General features: G+C 40.3%; 2 protein-coding genes across 6 annotated transcripts in view; one reads left to right on the top strand and one right to left on the bottom strand.

Moving 5' to 3' along the window:
* Window positions 1-27,567, top strand: gcnt7 (glucosaminyl (N-acetyl) transferase family member 7). 4 transcript variants are annotated; one of them, XM_047346815.1, is made up of 7 exons: window positions 16,111-16,410; window positions 16,523-16,840; window positions 21,311-21,536; window positions 21,717-21,755; window positions 21,847-22,588; window positions 26,780-26,875; window positions 27,023-27,567. In XM_047346815.1, exons 3-7 carry the CDS (start codon window positions 21,357-21,359, stop codon window positions 27,256-27,258), a joined length of 1,293 nt encoding a protein of 430 aa, XP_047202771.1. In that variant the 5' UTR covers window positions 16,111-16,410; window positions 16,523-16,840; window positions 21,311-21,356; the 3' UTR covers window positions 27,259-27,567. The 4 variants fall into 4 exon arrangements, with proteins under 4 accessions (XP_047202769.1, XP_047202768.1, XP_047202771.1 ...); XM_047346813.1 differs by lacking the exons at window positions 16,111-16,410; window positions 16,523-16,840 and adding an exon at window positions 1-196; XM_047346812.1 differs by lacking the exons at window positions 16,111-16,410; window positions 16,523-16,840 and adding an exon at window positions 3,764-3,868.
* Window positions 2,513-27,694, bottom strand: part of rtf2 (replication termination factor 2) — a 36,395-nt gene continuing 11,213 nt past the window's right edge. The window contains exons 6-10 of one of the 2 annotated variants that reach the window (XM_047346816.1): window positions 10,176-10,286; window positions 9,051-9,105; window positions 5,543-5,593; window positions 4,119-4,193; window positions 2,513-3,842 (exon numbers count right to left, since the gene is read on the bottom strand). In XM_047346816.1, coding sequence (XP_047202772.1) covers window positions 3,646-3,842; window positions 4,119-4,193; window positions 5,543-5,593; window positions 9,051-9,105; window positions 10,176-10,286 — 489 coding nt within the window. In that variant the 3' untranslated portion in view covers window positions 2,513-3,645. The remainder of the gene's footprint in view (window positions 3,843-4,118; window positions 4,194-5,542; window positions 5,594-9,050; window positions 9,106-10,175; window positions 10,287-27,694) is intronic. The other variant, XM_047346817.1, reaches the window with a different exon arrangement.

Raw genomic sequence — 27,694 nt, 5'->3', positions numbered from 1 at the left:
CACATGTAGGCGATTAATAATTCACGTGTTATGTTTTACGTGTAATCATTGGTAAACATATTCAAATGTTACGACGGATGAAATTCTAGGAATATAATTTATGTTAAAGTGGGTCACACAATTCAGCCTTGTCTTGACATTAGAGGAAGTAAGTTGCCATGGCTCCTGTCGATCGGTGAAAGCTGAAAGTTCTAATGTAAGTTACAGCCCTTTTTTTACATATCATAAACAGTTTTTTCGCTAAAGGTGTTGCAAAGTAATCGCAAAAAAGAGAAATTGTAGGGACGTGCTGTCACTGGTTTTACTTTCATTTTAGCGGTCTGTCTCTATGTGCTTTAATATGGAATTTCATACTTAAAAGTCATTTAATATAAGCAATAACTATATTAGTCTATTTCCATATATAGCAAATGCTATGTTACTGTTGACTTCCAGGCTACTTAAAAAATTAATAAACGGTAATCTTGAACTATTAGAAGGATTAGTCATTGGACAAAATACAGATGCAACTGTTCCCAAATAAAAGGCCTGTATTAAAAATTAAACGGTTGTATAGTACCACGTTTATGTGATGTATTCATAATATCCAAATATGGGGGCTTAAATTAGGCTTTCTTTTGGGAACAGATCTGGGTGGAGAGGGTAGTAACGCAGATTTTCCTCTAAGTACAAAAATGTTTGGGAGAAGTCCAGCTGTTTATAGGTTGTAACAGTTTTCTTTAAAGGTTTATGTACTCTAAAGTAAAATATATTGCTGGAATTGATTTAGATTTCCATGTCTGCATAAATCATGTGAAACAAGCTAGCAATCCCATTCAAGACATTCCTTCAATACATATTTAAAGAAACACACACATAGGGTTAGAGTTAATGTGTGTGTATATATATATATATATATATATTGGCATTTTTTGAAAATCAAATATCCACAGAATTTTAAATATCCATAGATACATTCATATGGGGTGGTTGTAGGAGAGGTATAAAAAAGATGCAACCTGGTTGCATAGTTGTGCATGTTACAGCATGTTGCACTGTGTGCTTAATGCTGTTATGTTTTCTGCTGCCTCTTTCTGGGAGTCATTTATAGTCTCAAGAGAACTGAATTAGAATCAGTTTGTGCACACAAACAAGGAATTTCATTTTGGTTCCACTGAAGGGAACTGCTTTTCTTTTCGCTGTTCTTCTCTTATCTCTAAGTTTTATGAAACGCCCAAACTTTCCTGGTCGAATATAACTGAGCAGAAAAGACAGTAAAAGGTTGCCTGCACTTGCCTCCCACCATGTGTTTTAAGATTCTTTCTAACTGAGCTTACATCCTTAGAATATCTTAGAATCCTGTTCAACTTATATGCAGCTGAATACACTATAAGGATAAGATATTTAATGTTCAAACTGATATACTTTGTTTTTTGCAAATATTCACTCCTTTTTGATTTGATGCTTGCAACACGTTCCAAAAAAACTGGGACAGGGGAATGTTTACCACTGTGCTACATCACAATTCTTTTTTACTATCCTTTTTACTACACTCAGTAAGCATTTGGGAGGACACTAATGGTTGAAGCTTTGTAGGTGGAATTGTTTACCATTCTTGCTTGATGTACAACCTTAGTTCCTCAACAGTCTGTTGTCGTATTTCACAATGTGCCACATGTTTTCAACACCATTTCTAGGTGTTGTCAATATATGGCTTTGGCTTAGTATGGTAGAGTTGTAACTTGCACTTGTAGATTAGCGGCAAACCGTAAACTGACAACGGTTTTCTGAAGCGTTCCTGAACCCACGCGGTAATATCTGTTATAGAATGATGCAGCGCCTCAAGGCCGATCAAAGGTCATGAACAGTTGCTTTTCGGCCTCGTTGCTTTACATGCAGACATTTTTCCAGATATTCTGCATCTTTTGATAATATTATGGACTGTAGATGATGAAATCCCTCAATTCTTTGCAATTGTACGTTGAAAAATGTTGCTCTTAAACTGTGTAATATTCCACAATATTTTTTTTTAGCTTTCCTCAACTTTCCCATTCTTGTGTTGTCTCTGTCCTAGCTTTTTTGAAGCGTGTTGCAAGTATCAAGTTCAAAATGCGTAAATATTTGCAAAAAACTGTAAAGTTTTGTGGCTTAAATTACCTGTTACAAGTTGACTGCTTTCAGGTAAAGCAGATGGAACCTTGCCTTGCAGAACTTCCCTAGATTTTTCATAAATATTTAATTTAAGTACATTTAAGACATAATTTGGCAAAAAACAGAAGACAATGTATCTGTTATGACTTTGTAAAATCTATCATATTAAAAACATCTTACTTTTAAGTGTTTAAATAAAATATGTATTAATAGAACAAAAACCCAGAATATAATCATCTGCAAGTCATTTAAAAGCAGCTTTATCTAGTTTTTCTGGAGTTAATTTGTCCTTGAAGTGCAAAACCAGGATTTTGTGTTGGTTTGCTTCAAAACCTGGTGCAAACAGCCTTATTTCTACAAAAAAAGACAAGCAATAAACACAACTTGTTAAGCATTTTACTTCCCAGTATGCACAGTACAGAGTAGAGAGCGTGAGGAAATCATTACAGGAAAAAAATGAATCTGATTAAATAAAAACTTATTGTGACATCTGTTTCCTACATGCAATAAAGAGATAATTTGCAAAAATGAAAATCAAAGTATATTTAATTGGATTAAAAAAAAGATTGCCTGGAGAAGAGTGCTAAATTTGTAACAGACTTTTACTTTTCACATCAAAGTTCATCTACAAAGGCACAGAAAAATAAATAGACAAAGAGAAGACCATTGTTTGAAGAAGAAACAAATTACTAACCCCTCTGATGCTTGAAACTAAAAACCAGGACTTAAATAAATTTCCCATCATCACGTCTCACATTACAGCTTTCAGTTTGTGTTGGGAGGACTTATGTTTATTTACACACATGAGATTCTTTAATATGCGTTGAAAACTTTGAAGCACCCTAATGTTCTCAACCTTCTTTGTAATGAACTAGAGAAAGAAATTAAAGGAAATAAAAAAAAATTTAAAAGCAAAAAAAAAAAAAAAACATTCTACAGAAACAGGGACAATGTTATATTATTTTAAGAAGAAGAAAATCTTAATCTAATGTGTTTAAATAAAATCAGTTACTGCAGAAAGGTATAAACCAGAACAAGCTACGTTTCAAAGGCATACTACTGGCTATTTTCCAGTTAGCATCAATATTTTTTATCAGAATTTTAAAAGCTTTATTCATATAGACATTAATTGAAGGAGCTGCGTTTTGGATATTAGAGGACAATAGAACAACACACACCCAAAGGGGATGACTTAGACAAGCCAGCAATTCTCAAGTTACCTGCCACCTGATACAGAGGTGTGGAGAAATACATGAGAGGATTGCATTAGACATATAGTTACAAAACAAAGTCTGAGATGTTTGGGGAGGGGTTTACAAAATGTTGGCAGCATGTAAACAAGGAGCTACTGGGAACTGAACAAGCAAACTGGGAATGAGTTGACACCCTGGTGACTTTATTAAAAGGTAGGCTGAGTGATGCGTGTGTTGTGTTTACCGAATGAGATTCATATTTAATGGATTCCAAAACAAACAACAAATCCCCCTCCCCATATTCTGCACTTAGCAAAAGCTGCTAAAAGTGATAAGGTGTGTGAGTGACCCAGTTGGATGTCTGGTCTTTGGAACGCTTAGCAGAGCTGTGTGTGGTGAAGAGGGATTTGAAAACCTCAGACTTTTCCTTCATGTCTTGAAAGGACCTCTTGGTGGCTGGAGCCGTGGAGGATTTAGAGCCTTTAGATGAGCTGGAGGCACCGGAAGGTCCAGCCACAGCTGGGTGGTAGAGACACAGCAGCAGGGTGAGGGAGAGCAAACAAAAGAGAGACACAGTTGTAAAAAGATAGCAAAAATATGAGCTCATAAAAAATGTCGGTTTTAGACCTATCTCTTAAGAAATCATCACGGAAAGACAACTGGATACACATCTGAGGAAGCATGAGCAGACAGAACTACTTATACATTTTAAACAGCTGTCAGTCAGCAAGATAACCTGCAGTCTAAACATATGCTCTCTATCTGGATGTCCCTGAGATAAATGTGTTCATCCACCTGATTGGCTGCTTTCATCTCCATTTTGTTGTGGTTTCCCCCCAGATACCACCACTGGTGGAGGCTGGGCATCTTCTGTGGGTGGGAGAAATAAGAATTAAGACAGAGAAACACATTGTGACCAATAGGATACAAGCACTGTTGCCTTCTGTCTCTTAGCTGGAAGAGACAACTGCTCATAAACACATGTTTTAAAGGGAGATGGGGGTCGAGATAAGAGGAGGATGGTAGAAACCCTCTGGTAAAAATGTTAGTGAAATAAGCTAAACCAAACAAAAACAAAAGAGTTGCAATTTGATCTATAAAAATGTAAAACAAACAATAAAACTGAAACTATTCTACTGTAACGAGAAAAAACATTCACACAATAAGAGAGAAAAAAACATGAGATTTTTATGTTGTTGGAAAGTTTTGAGTCAAAGCAAATTTTGTCTTGCAGCTAAGCTACTTGTTTTCTTGTCAGATAAGAGGTAAATAGGAAACCCCACCAAGAATCTTGCAGAATGTAGCGTGTGATCTGAAGTCCCTGCTTCAGTTTGGCCGTTTTACATTTCTTTGCTCATAGTCAGCAAAATTACAGTCAAAACCATTTAGGATGTAAATAAGTTGCACAGAAATTACGCTGACTTTATTCCAAATACATAACTGTGAGAAGCCTTTACTTTATAGCAAGTGTACGATTCACATTTTGCTAAATGAAAATATAAGCCAAATGTATAGATACACTCCTCGAATACTTTATTGGGTACCTCAAATGTGCGTTTACACAAACAGAAAATGAGCCAATCATATGGCAGAAGCTCAATACATTTTTGACAGCTAGATGTGGATAAAACTTTCAGTTTCTGAGCATCAGAATGGGGAAAAAGGGCGAATTAAATGACGCCAAATGGGCTGGTCCAAATATTTCAAAAACTGCTAATCTGTTGGAATTTTCAGACACACAACCATCTCACAGGTCTAGAAGGTATGGTCAGAAAAAAGAAAATATCCATTATTTGGTAATGGTCAAAATGAGAAAGGCCTTGTTGATGTCAGAGAAGAATACCAAACTGGTTCAAAATGATAAAAAGGCAACAGTAGCTCTAACCACTTATAACAACCAAGGTACGCAGAATACAATCTCTAAAAGCACAACACATCAAATCTCGAAGCAGATAAGCCACAGCAGCAGAAGGCCAGGAAATGGAGTATTTAATTCACGCACGTTAACCAAAGTTAGACGATTGACAGATCTGAAACAATGTCTGGTCCGATGCGTCTTAATTTCAACTGCAGCAGTGATTCTAGGATCAGAATTTGGTTTAATAATCAAAAGTTTGGTAAAGTAACAGTTAGTGCTGGTTGTGGTGTGGGGGATATTTTCTCCACATAGTTTGGGCCCTTTAGTACCATTCAAGCATTGTTTCAATGTCACAGCCTACCTGAGTACTGTTGCTGCATCTCCTGATGGCTACTCCCAGTGGGATAATGCACTAGGTCACAAAGCACAAAAAATCTCAATGATGTCCTGAACATGACAATGACCTCCCTATGCTCCAATGCCTTCCACATTCACCAGTAAACAATCTAATAGAGCACCATTGGGATATAATGGAATGGGAGATAAGTATTAAGGAAAAAATCTGGAGCAACTGAGTGATCTCCAGAAAATCAATGAGTAACGTTTCAGACACCTTGTTGAATCAATGTCACAAAAGAAATTAGGGCGGTTCCGAAGACAAAGGGGGTCCAAGTAGCAAGTGTACCCAATAAAGCAGCGAGTTAGCTTAAACAACCCATTGGTAAGAAAAAGCCCTTGGCTTTATCCCAAACACGAGTTTATTTAATTTTTATTACCTCATACTCTTAAGAATATTGTATTTAAAGAAAAGATAAAGTGTTTAGTTCAATACATATACTGGAAATATATACACATTGACAGAGTTTACATAAAACATACACACAGCATGTTTGCAACTTATAAAATGTAAGCAGAGATGTTCCACTCAAATTGCACGTCGAGGATCATTGTACAGACAAATGTATATTTTAGTTAACCTGGATAAGAATCACAAAATAGAAACCCAAAAACAGCTCAAAGGAACTTTTTTAATAGAAGAGTGACTGAATTATTGGTCGTAGGTAACTTAGCCCCGTTAAGGCACACAAATAAATTGATTAAATACTTTCTGGAAAACCCACTTTTGGTAATGAAAACTCCAAGAAGCCTACTGTATGGAGAAACTTGCATTGCCCAGGTGTGATTTTGACCAATCACACCTGAGCTGTGATTGGTCTTCAGATCTGTCTTCACATCTTGAAGGTTTTCCCCATTAGTTTTCAGTTGGATAGAAGTCAGGTGATTGACTGGCTTTTTTAGTAGTTTTACTTTCTTTATCGGAAACCAAGTAAAAGCTTCCTTGGCTGTGTGTTAAAGACTATTGTTGAAGTGTGGAAATCCACACATTTTATCTTTAGATTCTTATCCAGAAAGTCCTGGCATGTTTCTCTCAAAACCTTTTCCACATTCTCCCTTCAAACATGGTGTGTGCAGTGACATACAAAGAGTTCAGCGTTGGCCTCCTCTGACCACAATATATTCTCCCAGTATTTCACTGGCTTTTCGTCAGCAGTGGAGTCTAGCACAATGTGTGTGCCTAAAGGCCACTGTGGTTGAGTGCATTACTTACTGCTTGAATGAAAAAAAACGTACCTGCTATTGCAAGGTCTTACTGAGGCTCACTGTGAGTGTTCCTTGGCAATTATTTGAATTTCTTTATGTGTGTGGATTACTGGACTTGTTGCCAACATCAGGTGTTAATTGTCAATATAAATCAATATAAACATAAATATATTCGTGTAAAAAATGTTGACAAGTTCAATACTTATTTCGCCAGCTATTTATAAAACATATTTTATCAGATGTCACTGCTATCAGCTTTATCATGGACGTGGACTTCTAATGTTCACCCAATCTAATTTCTTAGCTTCACTGCGCACCAAAATGACTTTTGATTCAATTAAATCTTACGGGGTTGTGCCTCGAGCAGTACGCAAAGTAGACACAGGGTCACATAATGCAGGAGAAATAGATAGGCAACATGTCAGAGCCAGTCTGCAATATAATGCCGATGTTTGAAAAAAATATTTAAGATATAAGGATTCAGAAACTAGGATGAACCACTTATCTTCCCATGTAATGTTGTTAAAAGTGGTTAAACATGCTCTGCTAGTCTGAAGTCCGCAACATTATAAATGTGACAGTCAGTAGCAGGAAGTGAAACTGCAAAGAGTCAAATCACAGAAAATCACTATCGATATAATCGTCACAATAAGCTGAACACATATTTTAAATGTAAAATAATGCAAATCAGTCAAAGAAAGACGGGAGGTTATCTGTCTGTTGGATAATAGTGATTTAACATTAGATTTTTCATTAAAGAGTGAGGGAAAAACTGATTTTCAAAAAGAAAAAAACTTTCATTTTGAAAGCCATACTGAAATAGTGTGCAAATCTATGGATTTTTTTTATTCTTAAATGCATCTTGATGCGGACAATAAGAATTCTGCATTGATGTTATTAAGGAGCGTAACTATTTATTGGGCTGCGATAAAAGTTTAACAGATTCTTAAGATAACACCACAGTACAACTAATTGCATCACATGGCTTCCATACTATGCCAACAATATCAAGTAAAATATTCTGCAGGACTTTTTTATTTTATTATTTAACCACGGCTAAAGGTTTAACCAAGAAGTCTCTTGAGATTAACATCACTTTTTAGAGGGAAGGGTGGAAGTAAACTAATTAAATTAAAATAAACCACATGTTTTGAAAGCTGCCACATGTGGACTCGCTTGGCAAGTATAAACCAAATCAAATAAAACTGTTTCTAAAAATCTGGTCCACCTTAATGGTTTTTCAATCCAGCATACAATCAGAAAATTCATGGGACAACATTGGTCTGACTATTGAGACAAAAATTAGCATTGAACCCCAACTGAAGGACAAGAGAATCAATAAAACAGTGCCAGGTTTAGGGGCTGACTAAACTGTCTTTTTTGGTTTTATTCTTTTGTCCAAAAATTTACTTTTTTATGTTGCAACTGACACATGAGTTCTCTTTCATCTATATTCACAAAAATATATTCTAGTTTAATGTAATATATCTTTTGATGTTTAAAATCAGAAAGTAACAACCTGTTTTAATTAGCGTTTAACTTAAAAATATGACATCACAAAGTGGAGTTAGACAGCTCACTGCTCTATAATGATGGAAAAATAGTTGGCTATCCTCTTGAGTATACCCTGTTACACAAGCATGCTTACTGAGTAACTATTATAAGTGTTTTGTAAACATAGAAAGCCACTGACCACTCAGATGGGTCACTGGGGTACTGGTGATCTGTTTAAAAGTATAAACAGCTTTCTTTTTTTTTTCATTTATTCACAGTAATCTTACTTGATATATTTACAAAACATTTTTGGCAATACTAGGGTCTACTCATCAGTAATGAATCTACTGCATGGCCTAAACCAGTATTTCCTAATCCTGGCAACTAGGACATACCACCTGAGAGTTTTACATGTTCACCTGCTCCAACACACCAGATTTAAATAAACAAGTAATGAACACATTTTTGTAGACCTAATGGTGAACCTTTAGGGCACCTAATTCCTTAGAACCAGGAGCTTTGAGGACCAGGGTTGGGAAAAGCTAGATTAAACAGTAAACGATTATATTCAGTCAAGTTGGGAGGTTGCAATAAGCTATAAAAATCCTCAGGCTAGGATGATAACTCTGTGGTTTGCTGGTAGGCAGCACACATCCTTCAAAGTATTATCCAAATCAGGAAAAGTATTTTATGTCATTTTGTCAGCTGCATAGCTTTGTTTATACAAATCTTTTAGTCAACAATATAATGCCTCATTTGGGCTTTTGACAAACCTTGGGATTCAGCGAGTGTAGACACAGTTTCAACTGCCTTGCTCTTCTTTGATTTCTGAAAAGGAAAAAGGAAAGATTCTGATTAGGAAATAAACTCTTTTTTTTTTTTGGACACAATATACGACCCATACAAAAAACAAAAAATAAGACTCAAATGCCAATGAGTCCATAAACTAGAAAATTATCGCACTGATCTAAGTCCAGGGTTGGTCAGCGTGGTGATGATGCAGTTTACAGGTTCAGACAGCCTACACATGCACCTGTACATGACACTATGCAGTACCACATCTACAAACGTTTTGCTCGCACTACTCTATACTCTACTTGCAGGACCCTCAGCAGCATCCGTATACCATCATTATATGCCACTTTTAGTCTTTGCATACTGCTGCTTTTATAGCACCTCCACAGGTGAGCCATATACATTACAGTAGGCTTTAGAGAGTTCAGACTTAACAGAAACCTGCAGATCTGCATATAGCTTGACCATTGAGCATACGACATTGTCTGTCAATGTCGCTATCATCTGATAGGTCAGCAGTCACATAGTGCCCCAAATATTTACATAGATCACTGACATTCAGCCTGTTGCCTGACAGAAAGAAATCTGGAAGCATCAACTTGGAGTCCTCTCTATTTCGCACAATCATGATGGTTTGTTGGAAGTATATTTTATATCAACGTCCCTTCCATAACTAGAGCACAGCTGCAGCAGCTCTTGTAGGCCAGCACTATAAGGACAGAAAATGACTAAATCATCAGCATACATTAAATGGTTGATGATCCTGTTAACAACCCTACAGCCCGTTCCACAGTCATTTAAAAGCATTGACAAATCGTCTATGTATGCATTGAATAAAAAGAGAGACAAAATACTACCCTGTTTTACACTATTTGAAACACTAAATAGAACTGATACAGAGTTTTCCCATTTTACATACATTGACTGATTAGCATACCAAAAAACAAGAATCCTCACCACGCACTTGGGAACCCCCTTTTTTGTACATGCTATAAAATAACTTTTCATGGTTGACATAATCAAAAGCCTTTGGTTTTATTAACTGGCCCTAGACGATCATCAAAGGTCATTGTAGCTTCATAAATTTTTAAAATGGAATTCACCTTGGTTTTTGTCTTTGCTCGACTCTCATCCATCTTCTCCTTCAGCTTCTGAACCTCCTCCTTTGTGCCATTAAGCACAACTATGTCTTCATCTTTAAAAGGATCCCCACACTGAAAGGAAAAAGAAAGAATTTAAAGGAAAACAATAAACACACAACGAAAAACCCTCATGAACCCCTCATGACGACTATTAAATCGAGGCATGTGACATTGCCCGGTACGGCGGAGCCGGGGTCCCACCCTGGAGCCAGGCCTGGAGTCGGGACTCATTGGAGAGCGCCTGGTGGCTGGGTTGCTCTTCGCGGGACCCGGCCGAGCCAAGCCGGAAGGAGAAACGCAAGGCCATCCCCCAGTGGGCCCACTACCTGCAGGGGGAACCGTGAGGGACCGGTGCAAAGAAGATTGGGCAGCGGACGAAGGTGGAGACCTCGGCGGCCCGATCCCCGGATGCTTCAGCTGGCTTTAGGGACATGGAATGTCACCTCGCTAGGGGGGAAGGAGCCTGTGCGCGAGGTCGAGAGATATCGCCTAGAAATAGTCGGGCTCGCCTCCACCCACAGCGTGGGCTCTGGAACCCATCTCCTCAAGAGGGGCTGGACTCCCTTCTACTCTGGAGTGGCCCACGGGGAGAGGTGTCGGGCTGGGGTGGGTTTGCTTGTTGCCCCCCAGCTCAGCCGTCTCGTGTTGGGGTTTAGCCCGGTTGATGAAAGGGTCGCATCCCTGCGCCTTCGAGTTGTGGACAGGTCTCTGACTGTCGTTTTGGCCTACGGGCCGAGCGATTGTTGCTTAGTACCCGGCCCTTTTGGCGTCCCTGTCAGGGGTGCTTGATAGTGCCCTTCCTGGGAGACTTCAACGGCCACGTGGGAAACGACAGTGACACCAGGAGAGGCGTTATCGGGAGGAATGGCCACCCCAATCTGAATCCGAGTGGTGTTTTGTTACTAGACGTCTGTGCTAGTCACGGATTTTCCATAATGAACACCATGTTCAAACATAAGGGTGTCCATCAGTGCACTTGGCACCAGGACACCCTAGGCAGGTCAATGATCGACTTTGTTGTCGTATCATCAGACCTTTGGCCGCATGTTTTGGACACTCTGGTGAAGAGAGGGTCGCCGGAGGAGGAGGAGAAAGCCGGACAGACTTGGCAGGCCCAAGCGCATAATGAGGGTCTGCTGGGAACGTCTGACGGAGCCCTTGGCCAGGGATGTATTCAATTCCCACCCCCGGGAGAGCTTTGACCAGATTCCGGGGGGATGTTGGAGACATAGAGTCCGAGTGGACCATGCTCTCCATATCTATTGTCGATGCTGCTGACCGTAGCTGCGGCCGTAAGGTCTGCGGTGCCTGTCGTGGCGGCAATCCCAGAACCCGGTGGTGGACACCGGCAGTAAGGGACGCTGACAAGCTGAAGAAGGAGTCCTATCGGCGGTGGTTGGCTTGTGGGACTCCTGAGGCGGCTGACGGGTACCGTGAGGCCAAGCGTGCTGCGGCCTGGGCGGTGGAAGAGGCAAAAACTAGGGCTTGGGAGGAGTTCGGTGAGGCCATGGAGAAGGACTACCGGTTGGCCTCAAAACGATTCTGGCAAACCGTTGGCCGCCTCAGGAGGGGGAAGCAGTGCTTCGCCAACACTGTTTACAGTGGGGGTGGGAGGCTGCTGACCTCAACTGGGGACATTATCGGGCGGTGGAAGGAGTACTTCGAGGACCTCCTTAATCCTGCCATCACGCATTTCCTGGTGGAAACAGAAGGTGGGGACTTGGACTCTTTCATCACCCAGGCTGAAGTCACCGAGGTGGTTGAAAAGCTCCGCAATGGCAGGGCTTCGGGGTTGGATGAGATCCGCCCTGAGTACCTCAAGTCTCTAGATGTTGTGGGGCTGTCATGGTTGACACGCCTCTTCAACATTGCGTGGCGGTCGGGGACAGTGCCTCTGGACTGGCAGACTGGGGTGGTGGTCCCCCCCCTTCATAAGAAGGGTGACCGGAGGATGTGTTCCAACTACAAGGGGAATCACACTCCTCAGCCTCCCTGGTAAGGCCTACGCCAGGGTATTGGAGAGGAGAGTCCGGCCGATAGTCGAACCTCGGCTTCAGGAGAGGTGTGGTTTTTGTCTAGGCCGTGGAACACTGGACCAGCTCTATACCCTCTACAGGGTACTCGAGGGTTCATGAGAGTTTGCCCAACCGGTCCACATGTGTTTTGTGGACCTGGAGAAAGCATTCGACTGTGTCCCCTGTGATGCCCTGTGGGGGGTGCTCCAGGAGTATGGAGTCCAAGCGCAGCAGGAGTTTGGTTTGCATTGCCGGCACTAAGTTGGACCTGTTGCCGGTGCATGTTGGACTCCGGCAGGGCTGCCCTTTGTCATCGGTCCTGTTCAGAACTTTTATGGACACGATTTCTAGGCGCAGCCAAGGGTCGGAGGGGGTCTGGTTTGGGGACCAGATCATTTCTTCTCTTCTTTTGCAGATAACGTGGTCCTGCTGGCCCCTTCTAGCCAAGACCTACAGCATGCAATGGGGCTGTTCGCAGCCGAGTGTGAAGCGGCTGGGATGAGGATCAGCTCCTCCAAGTCCGAGGTCATGGTTCTCGACCAGAAAAGGGTGGCTTGTCCTCTTCAGGTTGGAGGGGAGTTCATGCCTCAAGTGGAGGAGTTTAAGTATCTCGGGGTCTTGTTCACGAGTGAGGGAAGAATGGAGCGGGAGATCGACAGACGGATCGGTGCGGCTGCCGCAGTAAAGGGGGCATCTATACCGGATGCCTCCTGGACGCCTTCCTCGGGAGGTGTTCCAGGGACGTCCCACCGGAAGGACGGCCCAGGACACGCTGGAGGGACTATGTCTCTCGGCTGGTCTGGGAACGGCCTTGCGAAAGTACTCGGCCCCCTTGAACTGGTCAACCTCTTGCCACATTTCAGGCTTCAAACATAAAGATATAAAATTAAAATATTTTGTGAAGAATCAACAAGTGGGACACAATCATGAAGTGGAATTAAATTTATTGGATGTGTCAAACGTTTTTAACAAATAAAAAACTGAAAAGTGGGGCGTGCAATATTATTCGGCCCCTTTACTTTCAGTGCAGCAAACTCACTCCAGAAGTTCAGTGAGGATCTCTGAATGATCCAATGTTGTCCCAAATGACTGATGATGATAAATAGAATCCACCTGTGTGTAATCAAGTCTCCGTATAAATGCACCTGCTCTGTGATAGTCTTGGGGTTCTGTTCAAAGCGCAGAGCGCATCATGCAGGTGACTGTGGCACAGTAGAAAGAGTAGTCGTCTTGCAATCAGAAGGTTGTGGGTTCGATTCCAGCTTCCTCCTGCCATATGTTGATGTGCCCCTGGGCAAGGCACTTAACCTCAAGTTGCCTACCGATCTGCGTATCGGTGTATGAATGTGTGAGCGTCCGTGAGTTGGGTGAATGTGGCTCTAGTGTAAAGCGCTTTGAGCGGTGTGTATGACTGGAAAAGCGCTATATAAGTTCAGTCCATTCACCATTTTACCATCATGAAGACCACGGAACACAGCAGGCAGGTCCGAGATACTGTTGTGGAGAAGTTTAAAGCTGGATTTGGATACAAAAAGATTTCCCAAGCTTTAAACATCCCAAGGAGCACTGGGTGAGCAATCATATTGAAATAGAAGGTGTATCAGACCACTGCAAATCTACCAAGACCTGGCCATCCCTCTAAACGTTCATCTAGAATAAGGAGAAGACTGATCAGAGATGCAGCCAAGAGGCCCATGATTACTCCTGATGAACTGCAGAGATCTACAGCTGAGGTGGGAGAGTGTGTCCATAGGATAACAATCAGTCAATACACTGCACAAATCTGGCCTTTATGGAAGAGTGGCAAGAAGAAAGCCATTTCTCAAAGATATCCATAAAAAGTCTCGTTTAAAGTTTGCCACAAGCCACCTGGGAGACACACCAAACATGTGGAAGAAGGTGCTCTGTCTCGAACTGTTTGGCCACAATGCAAAACGATATGTTTGGCGTAAAAGCAACACAGCTCATCACCCTGAACACACCATCCCTACTGTCAAATATGGTGGTGGAAGCATCATGGTTTGGGCCTGCTTTTTGTCAGCAGGGACAGAGAAGATGGCCAAAATTGATGGGAAGATGAATGGGGCCATATACAGGACCATTCTGGAAGAAAACCTGTTGGAGTCTGCAAGAGACCTGAGACTGGGATGGAGATTTATCTTCCAACAAGACAATGATCCAAAACATAAAGCCAAATCTACAATAGAATGGTTCACAAATAAACGTATCCAGGTGTTGGAATGGCCAAGTCAAAGTCCAGACCTGAATCCAATTGAGAATCTGTGGAAAGAGCTGAAGACTGCTGTTCACAAACGCTCTCCATCCAACCTCACTGAGCTCGAGCTGCTTTTCAAGGACGAATGGACAAGAATTTCAGTCTCTCGATGTGCAAAACTGATAGACATACCCCAAGCGAATTGCAGCTGTAATTGCAGCAAAAGGTGGCGCTACAAAGTATTAATGCAAGGGGGCCGAATAATATTGCACCCCCACTTTTCAGTTTTTTATTTGTTAAAAACGTTTGACACATCCAATAAATTTCATTCCACTTCACGATTGTGTCCCACTTGTTGTTGATTCTTCATAAAAAATTAGAATTTTATATCTTTATGTTTGAAGCCTGAAATGTGGCAAGAGGTTGACCAGTTCAAGGGGGCCGGGTACTTTTGCAAGGCACAGTAAATGCCTTTTTTAGATGTGGTTTAGACACTTATCTCCTCCTTCTGGAAACAAACAATATGCAAAGCAAGTAAAAATAAAACTGTTAATACGTGTTCAAGAGAGATACCACTGTTCTTATTTTGCTGCAGTTTTCTTCTATGATATTTTTAGGATTTATCTTTTGTGATAAGCTTTTTGAGGTATTTGATATTGGAAGGCCTCCATGCCATCACCCTAATCTTTAGCTACTTCCACAAATTTGGAGTCCACAAAACCAGTCCGAAAACATGTTAGTAAAATTAAAGAACTTTAAACCTAAATCTGACGAAGGTTGACTGACAATACACATGACCTCATCCAAGGGCAATTATGTTGAATTTAACAGAAACTGAAACCAGAATGTAAGTTTATATGTTAATCTATCTATATTCGACTACAAATGACTTCATATATTCATATTTTTCATAGTTTAGACAAAGTTCACAAGGCACATTTGATTCATGTACTGTTGGAGAGGTATTTCTCTGCCTGGCCTTAAATGAGTTTGAGAAGCACATCCAACAAGCAGATGTAGATCTACTTTGTCTTGCAAAGCAAGTTTGTTTAGCTTGATTAATGGAAATCTCTATATAATTTGAGAGATCTGCGGTAGAGATTAGATAGAAGAGGCAAATAGTCAAATATGTAAGGCTATTTTCATGTTTCAAGGATGCATTTACAGTGAAAGCAGGGAAATGCAACTGCTGTAAACACATTCTATAAAATCTAATTAAACATTATGGACAACACTGGACAACACAATACCCTCTGTATAATACAGTGCTGAAACAACAGTAAACCTCTTCTTAGTTGCCAAGCTTTGCTGCAATTACAGCAGCTAGTGAAGGTTATTTGTGTTTAAACAAAGACAGAAGAACCTCTTAGAACCAAGTGATTAAGCTCATTTGTGATTTATTTTTCTCCCATTTTCATTTGACTAACAATAACATGTGGCACCTAAAAGTATTGTTTTCTTTTCACATTCTTTTCCATTTACATTCTTTTCCATTCACAAAACGTTCTTTGTACAAGAATAGCACAAGTAAAACGACCCCTCATAATAAAAGGGAAGTCACACCCACACAAACATTAAAAGGGGGAACAACCAGCAAGGGATCTATTGTGCATTCATAATGTGGGTGTGGAGTCTGACCATGTGCTCTTTTCAACACAAGAGGGATAATCTCAGAAGCTGACCAAGCAGCAAACAACCTCTGCGTGTGTTGCTCTGAAGTCAATAACTCTCCTGCTGCCATTTCCACAAAAGGCACAGACTGCTGGCGAGCTCAAAACTTAATCAGATAAACAAATAGCACAAGTGGGAACCTGTTAGAGATGATTGTAAACAAGGAAAACAGGAACATTTTATTAAAAAAGGACAGTGAGGATGATTTATTACCTACAAGAGGACCTTTGACAAAGCAGTTTGAGATAAAACACCGGAAAGAAGAATGAGAGAAAGAGAAAGACAGCAAACACAAGTGAGTAGGAAACTGTATGTGGGAGGAGAGAGGAAAAAACACAGAGAGAGTGCATGTGCCAGCCTGTTCCTGTGTGTCACGTGTGTAATTTTATGTTACTGCTGGTAACCAGGCAAGGATGGACCTTGTCTCACCGGGATATGAGGAGGAGCCATCTAATCAGCAATGAGTACAACTAGAGAATAACACAAACGTCTGACAGAGACTGGAGCTCAGAGGACTCAGCCCCCCAACCAGAACGCAACCAAGCGACTGTTACAACCAAATATAGCTCGGAAGTACTGTACACTTCTCTGCTGCTGTTTAAGGACCTCTGTACGGATTGTAGTCAGGCATCTCCAGGGAGCATTGGAGCCTAATGGGATTGAAAATTTGCTTGTATGCAATTCTTACTGACTTAGAGTTGACTGCCTGAATTGCCTGAATGAAGGTAAATTATCCTGTTTTTGCATGTTTTTACACAGACGTGAGATTTAAGTGTTGATCTACAGAGGATAGAAATGAGTAAGATGCAAATGTGAAGGATGTGGAATGATAATTATATTGTAAAACAAATCTAGAGGTGAGGACTTAAAATGCCAAAATTCATATCTATGCTGTTCAAAAGCATCTGTCCCTTAAAGATGTCTGCTGTCATAAGTGAGATGTCAATGTACTCTTAGAGTAATTAGGTAGGTGGGCCTCTGCTAGAAAGGTTCACTACATGATTTTTCCATTTTTAGAAAATGGCTCTACCTGTAGTTTGAGGTGAGGCTACCGAAAAAGCTTGGTCACCCTAGTGTATTTACTTTGTGGGTGAAACAGTGAGTGAATGTTGACCGTCTGAACTCACGGACCTGGTGCGAATAAAAAGCTCAATAACTTGGATAAATAAGGAGGGGCTTGGCTGTTAAGAGCTTTAAAAACAAATCAAGGATATATGTATTATTGAATAAATGAATAAATTGTCTACGGGTACTCCGGCTTCCTCCCACAGTCCAAAAGCATGACTGTTAGGCTAATTGGTCTCTCTACATTGCCCTAAGGTGTGAATGAGTGTGTGCATGGTTGTTTGTCCTGTGTGTGTTTGTGTTGACCTGCAATGGACTGGTGACCTGTTTATAGAGTGTATCCCGCCTCCCGCCCATAGACTGCTGGAGATAGGCACCAGCTCCCCCGTGACCCACTATGGAAGAAGCGGCAGAAAATTACTGACTGACTGAATCAATAATTTAAAATCAATTCTAAAATGAACAGGAAGGCCAAAACAAGATAAAACAGGTGTCATATGTTCTTGTTTGGGAGTGTGAGTTAAAAGGCGAGCTGCTGCGTTCTGAATGAGCTGGAGGCAACTAATGGATGACTGAGCATTGCAATAGTCAATTCTGGAACTCATAAAAGCATAGACAGCCTTCTCCAAGTGACAACAGTTTAAAAAAAGGCTTGAGCTTAGTATGAAGTCGTAGATGATAAAAGCCAGGTCGAACAACAGAGATATATTTGTCAAATTTTAAATCATTGTCAAATATGACCCCAAGGATTTTGACACAGTCGCTTTATTTAACAGTCAGAACTCCAGAGTCAGTGGCAGCTATGTTGCCAAATAAAATTCATTCTGTTTTTTGTTCATTTAAAAACAATAGGTTGTGGCTTAACCACAGTTTGATTGCAGAGATGCAGTCAAAGACAGAATGAAGTGGATTACTGCATCCTGGCCTTAACAGTAAATAAATCTGCAAATCATCTGCATAGCAATGGAATTTGACATTGTACTGGATTATAGTTGATCCCAGTGGCAACATATATAACGAAAAAAGCAGAGGGCCTAAAATGGAACCTTGTGGCACCCCACACAAAAGAAGAGCAATAGAGGAGGAAAAGCAATTGGGTACAACAGAAAAGGCTCTGTCAGTTAGTAAGAAGTGAACCACTTCAAAGCTGTGCCATGGATAGCAACATAATCATGTAGGCGAGACAGGAAGACAGAGTGGTCCGCTTTAAAAGTTAGAATGACAATGTCATTTTAAATTTTTAATAAAGCAGACTCAGTACTATGCCGGGATCTAATGCCAGATTGGAATTTTTCTAAAGCAGCATTTTATTCTACACACACAAAATCAAAGTGGAAAAACACACTACAGGCTGATCCAACTTTGATGTAATGTCCTTAAAACAAGTCAAAATGAGGCTTAGTATTGTGTGTGGCCTCCACGTGCCTGTATGACCTCCCTACAACACCTGGGCATGCTACTGATGAGACGGAGGATGATCGCCTGAGGGATCTCCTCCCAGACCTGGACTAAAGCATCAGCCAACTCCTGGACAGTCTGTGCTGCAACGTGACGTTGGTGGATGGAGCCAGACATGATGTCATAAAGGTGCTCAATCGGATTCAGGTCTGGGGAACGGGTGGGCCAGTCCATAGCTTCAATGTCTTCATCTTGCAGGAACTGCTGACACACTCCAGCCACATGAAGTCTAGCATTGTCCTGCATTAGGAGGAACACAGGGCCAACCGCACCAGCATACGGTCTCACAAGGGGTCTGAGGATCTCATCTCGGTACCTAATGGCAATCAGGCTACCTCTGGCGAGCACATGGAGGGCCATGGGGCCCTCCAAAGAAATGCCACCCCACACCATTACTGACCCACTGCCAAACCGGTCATGCTGAAGGATGTTGCAGGCAGCAGATCGCTCTCCACGGTGTCTCCAGACTCTGTCACGTCTGTCACATGTGCTCAGTGTGAACCTGCTTTCATCTGTGAAGAGCACAGGGCGCCAGTGGCGAAGTTGCCAATCCCGGTGTTCTCTGGCAAATGCCAAGCGGCCTGCACGATGTTGGGCTGTGAGCACAACCCCCATTTGTGGACGTCAGGCCCTCATACCATCCTCATGGAGTCTGTTTTTAACCGTTTGTGTAGACATATGCACATTTGTGGCCTGCTGGAGGTCATTTTGCAGGGCTATGGCAGTGCTCCTCCTGTTCCTTCTTGCAAAAAGGCGAAGGTAGCGGTCCTGCTGCTGGGTTGTTGCCCTCCTACGGCTTCCTCCACATCTCCTGGTGTACTGGCCTGTCTTTTGGTAGCGCCTCCAGGCTTTGGACACTACACTGACAGACACAGCAAACCCTCTTGCCACAGCTCGCATTGATGTGCCATCCTTGATGAGCTGCACTACCTGAGCCACTTGTGTGGTTTGTAGAGTCTGTCTCATGCTACCACGAGTGTAAAAGCACCACCAACATTCAAAAGTCTTGCTAATTGCCAAAGATTTCCCCGTTGTCTATTCCATTTGCACAACAGCATGTGAAATTGATTGTGAATCAGTGTTGCTTCCTAAGTGGACAGTTTGATTTCACAGACGTTTGATTTACTTGGAGTTATATTGTGTTATTTAAGTGTTCCCTTTATTTTTTTGAGCAGTGTATTTTACACAGGGCTTGCTTGGTTTGGATAGCTTTTATTCTTTAATAAATGAAATCATCATTTGAATACGGCTTTTTGTATTTACTAGGGTTATCTTTGTCTGATATGAAAACATGTTCTATAATCTGAAAAACTCAAGTGTGAAAAAAAGCAGAAACAAGAAATCTGTATGAGGCAACAATTTTTTCCTTCTCTGTAAGAAGGAAAAAGCTGCAAGGCATTTCTTGCATTAGTAGCTACTGTTTCTTTTATTGATTTCACAGAAGAGTGAAGTATTTCAGCAGAAGACTGTAAATGTACACATTTCCTCACCATCCCTCCTGGGGAATTGTGTCTCTTGTGCAGTGCATTTTTGTGACATCACTATTTTTTTCTCAGTTTTATTTAGACAAACTTGTAAAAAAGTCATAGTTCACATGAGAGACTGGACATAACATTAATGTAAACACTTTATAAAAATGTTAGTTTCTCACAAAAATGTCATCCTTTGCAATAAGAGCTTAATAAACAAAAGTTGTGTCATACAGCTGTGGGAAAAAAAACATGTTCTTCTCTAAATGATCTGTGCTGCGATATTGAAATGATTAATTACACTACTGTACCAGCATAGTTCCAAACTTAAGAAAGCCATGAGATTTCTCAACAGTTGACCACAGCTTCTCTATGACTTTCAACTGATTGCAAGATAACCAATGCACAAACATTAACGTCTAAACAGAAGTGAAGTTTTTGTCAAAATTCATGTTGTTTTTCCACGACAATTAAGATCAACCTGACAGAGGAACAAAAATGGAAAGATAGTCATTTACAGTGACAGTTCTGCTTGTTCTCCTCATATTTTTCGTTTTGTCATTTTAACATGCAAAATTCAATAGCATAGCCTCTACACATTTACCATCAATTTTTAAAAAGTAAATAAAAAAACTAGGTTTAAGATGTAATAATATGACCAATAAACATTAATGTGTTTTACCATTTTAGGTAACAATTAAAAATGCACCTTTCAACTGGTTAGAGATTTTTATTTAAGAAAGAAGCTCTTTTTAACATAAAAATGCAGGTTCTTCAGGGTTCAAGCAATCAATGCTAAGCCTTGCCTAACAGGAAGAGGTTCCTGTCGTTGAGACATACAAAAGGATGTGGGAAGCCCTAAAACGGCATCTTATGACAGAAGAGTACATCTACATTTAAGCACACGTAGGAGTATCTGAGTGATAGTTCTGTATTTGTTCCATTTAAATCATGGGAAGAAAATGTAGCATACTTCTACAGTACTGTAGATACAAGGATATCACTTTCTGAAAGAGAAACAGGTTAATGAAAAGTTAATGTGTTACATGTCATGTGCTGACAATTAGGAGCCTAGACTTTGAACCCTTCACTCTTTTAAAGTGGCTTCATCAATTAGATATAACCTACATGTTTAACCTTATTTGATATTCCTCAAGGATTTGAGATCTGTCTGAAACTAACCAATCTGGGTTTCTTTTGCAGGAGCTTAAACTGTGGTGGTGCTGAAACAACAGCGAAACAGGTTATTATGAGCCAGATTGAAGGTAGAAAATGTAGCTTCCTGTTGTGCCTGGGGATTGTGGTGTGTTCTATAATTTATTGGCTGACTAGAACTAAATCTGTGGGAAAGCCTACAACCTCAGGACCTTTCCCAACTGAATGTCAACCTTTCCTGTCTGGCACTGAGAAAGAAGAACATTACTGTCAGGTATGTCATTTGTTTAACCACCATTCAGATTATGGCAGTACTCCCTTAATCACTGTCCATTCTTGGCATCAGTATATAGAAAAATGTTTTGACAAATGCAATCAAAGAAATAAATGATTAGAAAAAAAAAGGAAAATTAATAAAATGAACTCCAGTAAAAGAATAAATCTTGATCCACAGAACGACAGACAGACCAACAGGCTGACATTGCCCAAAGATGTGAGCGAACATTCTAAATGACAAAAATGTTAAAAGGATAATACCGCCACCCTGAAGATGCAGCATTAATAAAGATTTTATCTTTCCACAGGTGCAAGGTTACATTCACAGTGGCAGCCTGCAATGTTCAAACTTGATTACAGAACTGCACTTTATCAACGCAACTCTAAGCTGTGAAGAAGAAAACTATCCGTTGGCTTTCATTGTTACTATTCACAAAGAGCTAGAGATTTTTGTCCGCATGCTTCGAGCTATTTACATGCCACAAAATGTTTACTGCATACACGTGGATGCTAAGGCCTCAAAGGAGTACCAGGAAGTCGTACAAAACCTTGTCAGCTGCTTTGATAACGTATTCCTCTCCAGCCGCAGTGAAAAAGTGACATATGCTGGATTTTCACGCTTGCAAGCCGACTTAAACTGTATGAAGGATCTCATGGCGTCTCCGAAAGCCTGGAGGAAAGTAATAAATTTGTGCGGACAGGATTTCCCTATCATGAGCAACCTGGAGCTGGTGCAGTACATGCAAAGCAAAGAATGGAGAGACAAAAACATGACACCTGGGGTCAAACAGCCAGCCACTATGAAGCACAGAACACAATTTCAGCATCAGGAGATTGTGGGGTCACATGTTGCCCCAAGGGTGCCAAGACATTTTAAAGGTCATCCTCCTTACAATCTCAAAATTTATTTTGGAACGGCATACTATGCTCTCACAAGGGATTTTGTGGACTTTGTTCTGAAGAACAAAATAGCCAATGACTTCCTGGAGTGGTCCAAAGACACATTCAGTCCGGATGAGCACTACTGGGTGACACTCAACCACATAAAAGGTAATCTCATTGTTGCAAACAGGCTCATGAAACTCAACTGGCCAAATCCAAACAGCTGAACTGATATTATTAGAACGTTTAAAACTGATGAGGAAGACGAATGATGCATATAGGAAACTTTAGGCTTTTGTCAGAGATAAAATAAACAACTGAGAGCATACATGAGAGGTTCGGCTATTAGTACAGAGCAATAATTTGTTCAAACAAGTGTGGTTCGACCACAAGGACATATAATAGACTCTAGCAAGCCAGATATTGATTATGACTTGGGTCCATGTTAAAAACAAGTTCCTTGAAAGGAAATGCTGCACACAACCGTTTTGCTAGAATGTAACAGCACATAACTGGAAAACTAACATTACTTAGTTATTGAACTACAGAATTATAACAGCCCCAAAAAATGCTGGAGTGTGACCCATTAACATTTTCACAAATGTGAAAGAAGAAGGAATGGTACTGTAGTTTACTCAAAGAGCACATTTCCTTATATACTGTAGAACACACCGTATAGAGCTGGGATACACAAACAGAACTGATAAAACTAGTGTGTGCATTTGCATTCTCATACTTATGTTTAGAAGTAGGTATTGACACAATTTTTATACTTTTTGGAAAAAAGGGGTGTTGGGAATAACCTTGCTTACTATTAATTATAGATGAGCTTTCACACACAGACCGGAATGATAAAGTATAAATACTAATGTTTTCACTTTTCTTAGAATAGGATAATAATCCTCAGTGACATACAGTTTGACATGAAGTTGGTGCATTGGGTTGATTGTGGTACATTAATGTAATAGGAGCGATTAGATTGCAGCAGCCAAACTTATATTCAGGGTTCGACACCTGCTGTTACATACTATCAGATAGACACCACAATGTTGTCAACTGAGGGAGTGCACATCCATTGCAAACAGCGACGGTACGAGACAAGAGCCTCAGCGCTGATCTCTGTAATCACTCCTCTGCCTAATTTAGATTAAATGTGCTAAAAGGTAGAAACTGAGAGTCAGGGTGTGGTAGCTCGGTCAGGGCCTTAAGGGAGTGGCTCTAAGATCAGCTTTACTGGAAATTATGGTGAACTGACTTTTTACTGATTACTGGAAACAGTTTATTCCATTACTAATCAGACATAAGCACTATAAATTATCTTTTTGTTAGATACAGTTGAAAATGTTTTAGTTTTCTAAATTGCAAAGTGCTTTACTTTTCAGTAAAGTAAAGGTTAACAAAAAATATGTTCCACTCGCATGCAATTTTGGCATTTTGAAATGTTTAAAAGTTGTCAATTAGGGGAGCAGTGGTAGAGTGTGTGGACCATGTATAAAGAGGCTTCGGCCCTCAATGTGGCTGTTCCTTGGTTCGAGTACCAGCAATTGTAACCTGTCCTGCATATCTTCCCCTCTCTTCACCCTATTTCCTGTCTGCCTACTTTCAAAGAAAAATTACAAAAAACCGGCTACTAGAGCCGCAAAACAATTTTTTTAAAACATTGTCAATCAATGGTCAGTGCTTTGGTACATAAAGTGGGATCCACTGCAATTCCTTTTCAGTTAGATTTAATTTGTAAAACCGGAATTAAATACGATATTACACATTTTAAAATTACCTTAGCCTATAACTCTGTGAAGTTTTACAAAAATGCTCTTAAAAGTCAACATTTTAATATAACAGTAATATGACATACAAATACAGACCGGCTCTAACTGAAGTAGTCTGAAGTCTTGAAAGTAGAAAACAAAATGCCAAGTTAACTGGAAAATGTACACCACTACTAGCTAGGATAACTGGAAATGCATTACACGTGTATAATGTTGCACATAAAATTAAAATCATTCTCTGTAATAGTTGAGCTATCAGCTAAATATAAATTAGCTTTGTTGCTGCACATTAACAAATCTATGTGTTGCAATATTGATGAAAAAGCTGAAAAAGTAGGTGCAGCACAAGTCAAATGTAAAAACAAAAAAGCTGACAAAGCTAAAACAAAACATCCTGTTTTGTCATTCAAACCACTGTCACACTGAAGACTAAATATTTTTTTATTATCATTAATCTGCGACTCAAACTAAGATCAATATTTTTATTGTTGCCACTTTCTCAGGCCTTGCAACACAGTCTAGCCTCTAAAAAGCACAAAGTTTTAAAGTTGTGTTCAATGCAATAGCAGTCCAGGATCACTAACCACATCAATCACCGTTTATGGTTAAGTTATTTTTCTACACAGCAATTATTTTACTAATAAGTGTAGTAAAGTAAAAGAAAACCAATAGAAATGCCATACATGTTGATGATTCTGTGTTTAAATCATTAATTGAAAATTGTGTTAAAGAATTAGCAGCGTGAAAATCCGTCAGTGAGTTTATTCATTCATGCTGGGGAAAAAAACAGAAGTGAAATTCTAAGAATCCCAGTCATAGTTCTGAAGAACATCGTACTTTGAATGACAAGTTAACTGGAGAGGGAAAACCTTTAAGCATAAAAAACATCCAAGTGTAGAAATTGATAGGCTGTTCAGCATAAATGATCTCAACGCTTTAAAATGGAAACCAAAACTAGGCAGACGTTTTAGAGAATTGAAAAATACCAATCCAGTGGATCAACAAATAGTCAAAATGGCCAAAAGGTCAGGCATTGTTTACCTCCAGGGTAATCAGTGAAAGTCTACCATTAACTATGAGTGATGTGACAATTGGAGTACAACCATGTGAAGCCAAGCTATTTGCAAGAAGTCATTGTAAATTGCAAATCTGAAAAAAAAAAAAGACATGGTCTGAAGTAGCTACAAACTGCCAATTAACACAGTACCTGGCCCATACAGATATGGTACAACATCAAGCATGATTGTTCTTTTCTGAAGTCAGTCTGTCAGACGACCCCCAAATACTAAACTGAAGTAGTAGTACGCTGTGGGTATGTTCCCTCACAATGGTGTTGGGCCTCTTTGTTGCAGACCAGGAATCATTAAACAGTTTGAATACACAAAATACCTGAAGAGGTCATGCTGCCTGAGATGAAATGCCATTGAAAAGTTTGTTTCAATGAGATAATGACCCCAAAGACACCAATAAGCAAACATCATTTTGCTTCAAGAGAAAAAGTATAAATGTTACAGAACGGCCAGCCTAGTCTCCAGACCGTAATCTGACAGAAAGCTTGAGAAGTCGCATTAAACATGCAAGACTTTCTAAAACAAAAACAAAAATGCAGCGGAGCTGTGTATTACAGTCCAATGGTCCTCAGCTGGATACCTGCTGACAGGTGCCAGAACTTGGCTGACTACATGAAACACAGATGTGAAGCAGTTCTCAGAAAAAGTGGATATACATCTAAATATTGGTTCAGTGATTTACACGTTTCTTATGCACGTACTCGTAGTCTTCCACTTTATCTGGGACCGGGTCATGGGGGCCTCAGACTCAGCAGAAACACCCAGACGTCCCTCTCCCCAGACACCTCCTCCAGCGGGAGCCCAAGGTGTTCCCAGGCCAGCCGAGGAACACAGTCCCTCCAGTGTGTCCCAGGCCGTCCCCTGGGCCTCCTCCCGGTGGGACGTGCCTGGAACACCTCCCGAGGGAGGCGTCCATGAGGCATCCAGTATAGATGTCCGAGCCACCTCAACTGGCTCCTCTTGATGTGGAGGAGCAGCGGCTCTACTCCGAGCCCCTCCCGGATGGCCGAGGTCCTCACCCTATCTCTAAGGGAGTGCTCGGCTACCCTACAGAGGAAGCTCATTTCAGCCGCTTGTATCCGAGATCTCGTTCTTTCGGTCATGACCCGAAATTTATGGCCATAGGTGAGGGTAGGAACGTAGACCGACCGGTAAATTGAGAGCTTCGCTTTTCCGCTCAGCTCTCTCTTCACAACAGACCGGCGGTGGTTTCTATGCAAGAAAGCTAAATTGTTACGCATTCCTCAGTGTACACAGTAAACATGAGTTTGTAAATTAAAATGTTATTTTCAACAGCCTAACATTCCTTTCTCCTCACTTTCTGTAGAGTGATAACAAATTTAATAGATTTTGCTTCATGTTTTCTTTCGAATAGCATATATTTTTCTAATGCGATTGCAAGTGCATAAAATAAAAGCCATTATAGAAATGTTAAGCTTTTTTCACATTTATAAACACACTGCCATTATTTTTAACACAACTGTAAATACTAACTATTCTTATTTTCCGACTGCATAAAGAAGCTCCAGGGAGTCGCATAGATGGAGGTTGGGAAGGAGCCATCCGGGCAATCAAGTGGAGGGACCAAGAAGGAAAGGCACACAATGGTTGCAAAGGTATTTTACTGTCAGGTTTACAACGGGTTTAGGCACTGACCCACATCCCTGAGTGTGAGATGTTTGGTAAGATGTGCAGTGCATATAAGCAGCTGTTCAGATTATTTAAAAATTTGATTTGAGCATTTGAATTTTTTTCTTTTCCAGGGCATTATTTACGGGACATCTGTGTCTTTGGGGTGGAAGATGTTCCATGGATCATTGAGAAAAAAGGCATGTTTGCCAACAAGTTTGAGAGTAATACATCTCCAGAGGCACTAGATTGTCTGGAAGAGTGGCACAGAAACAAAGTTCTGAACCATGCAACTGTTCCCATAGATCCATCGTGGTTGCTGCACTCACAGATTAACTCAAACAGTTCACTTCTGAAACAGCAGTCTTAAAATTGCTGATTGAGCTAATAAATCTGAGTAAAAAGGCTGTCTATGTCAAATGTCACTCCAGAGAACTGAGTTGTGAAACCAGCATGACTGCACTATTTCTTAAACTTATTACATTTAGCTGTGATTGTTTAATGTCCATACTACTTACATATTTTTATCACACAAAGTGTTGAAAAAATAAATTGTTTTATTTCAAATTGTTTAGTTTCATATTATGCAACTTAAAAGGGACCTTTTGACCTTTATTTATTGTTTTGATATTCAATATTCTGCAAGATGTAAAAGAAAATAAAAGAAATTTGCAAAAACTTTCTACTTCTGGAATAAATTGTGTTCTGGGTTATTTGATTTCAAAGATTAAGATTACCTTGGTTTTTGTAGTACACATGTAGCATATCTGTAAAGATAACAGTATACTATATTTTAAATCAATGTA

Source organism: Girardinichthys multiradiatus, chromosome 20 (assembly GCF_021462225.1).
Source record: "Girardinichthys multiradiatus isolate DD_20200921_A chromosome 20, DD_fGirMul_XY1, whole genome shotgun sequence".
Lineage (NCBI taxonomy): Eukaryota > Metazoa > Chordata > Actinopteri > Cyprinodontiformes > Goodeidae > Girardinichthys > Girardinichthys multiradiatus.
Note: the sequence above shows the minus strand (reverse complement) of the source record. Positions and strands in the feature narration are given on the sequence as shown.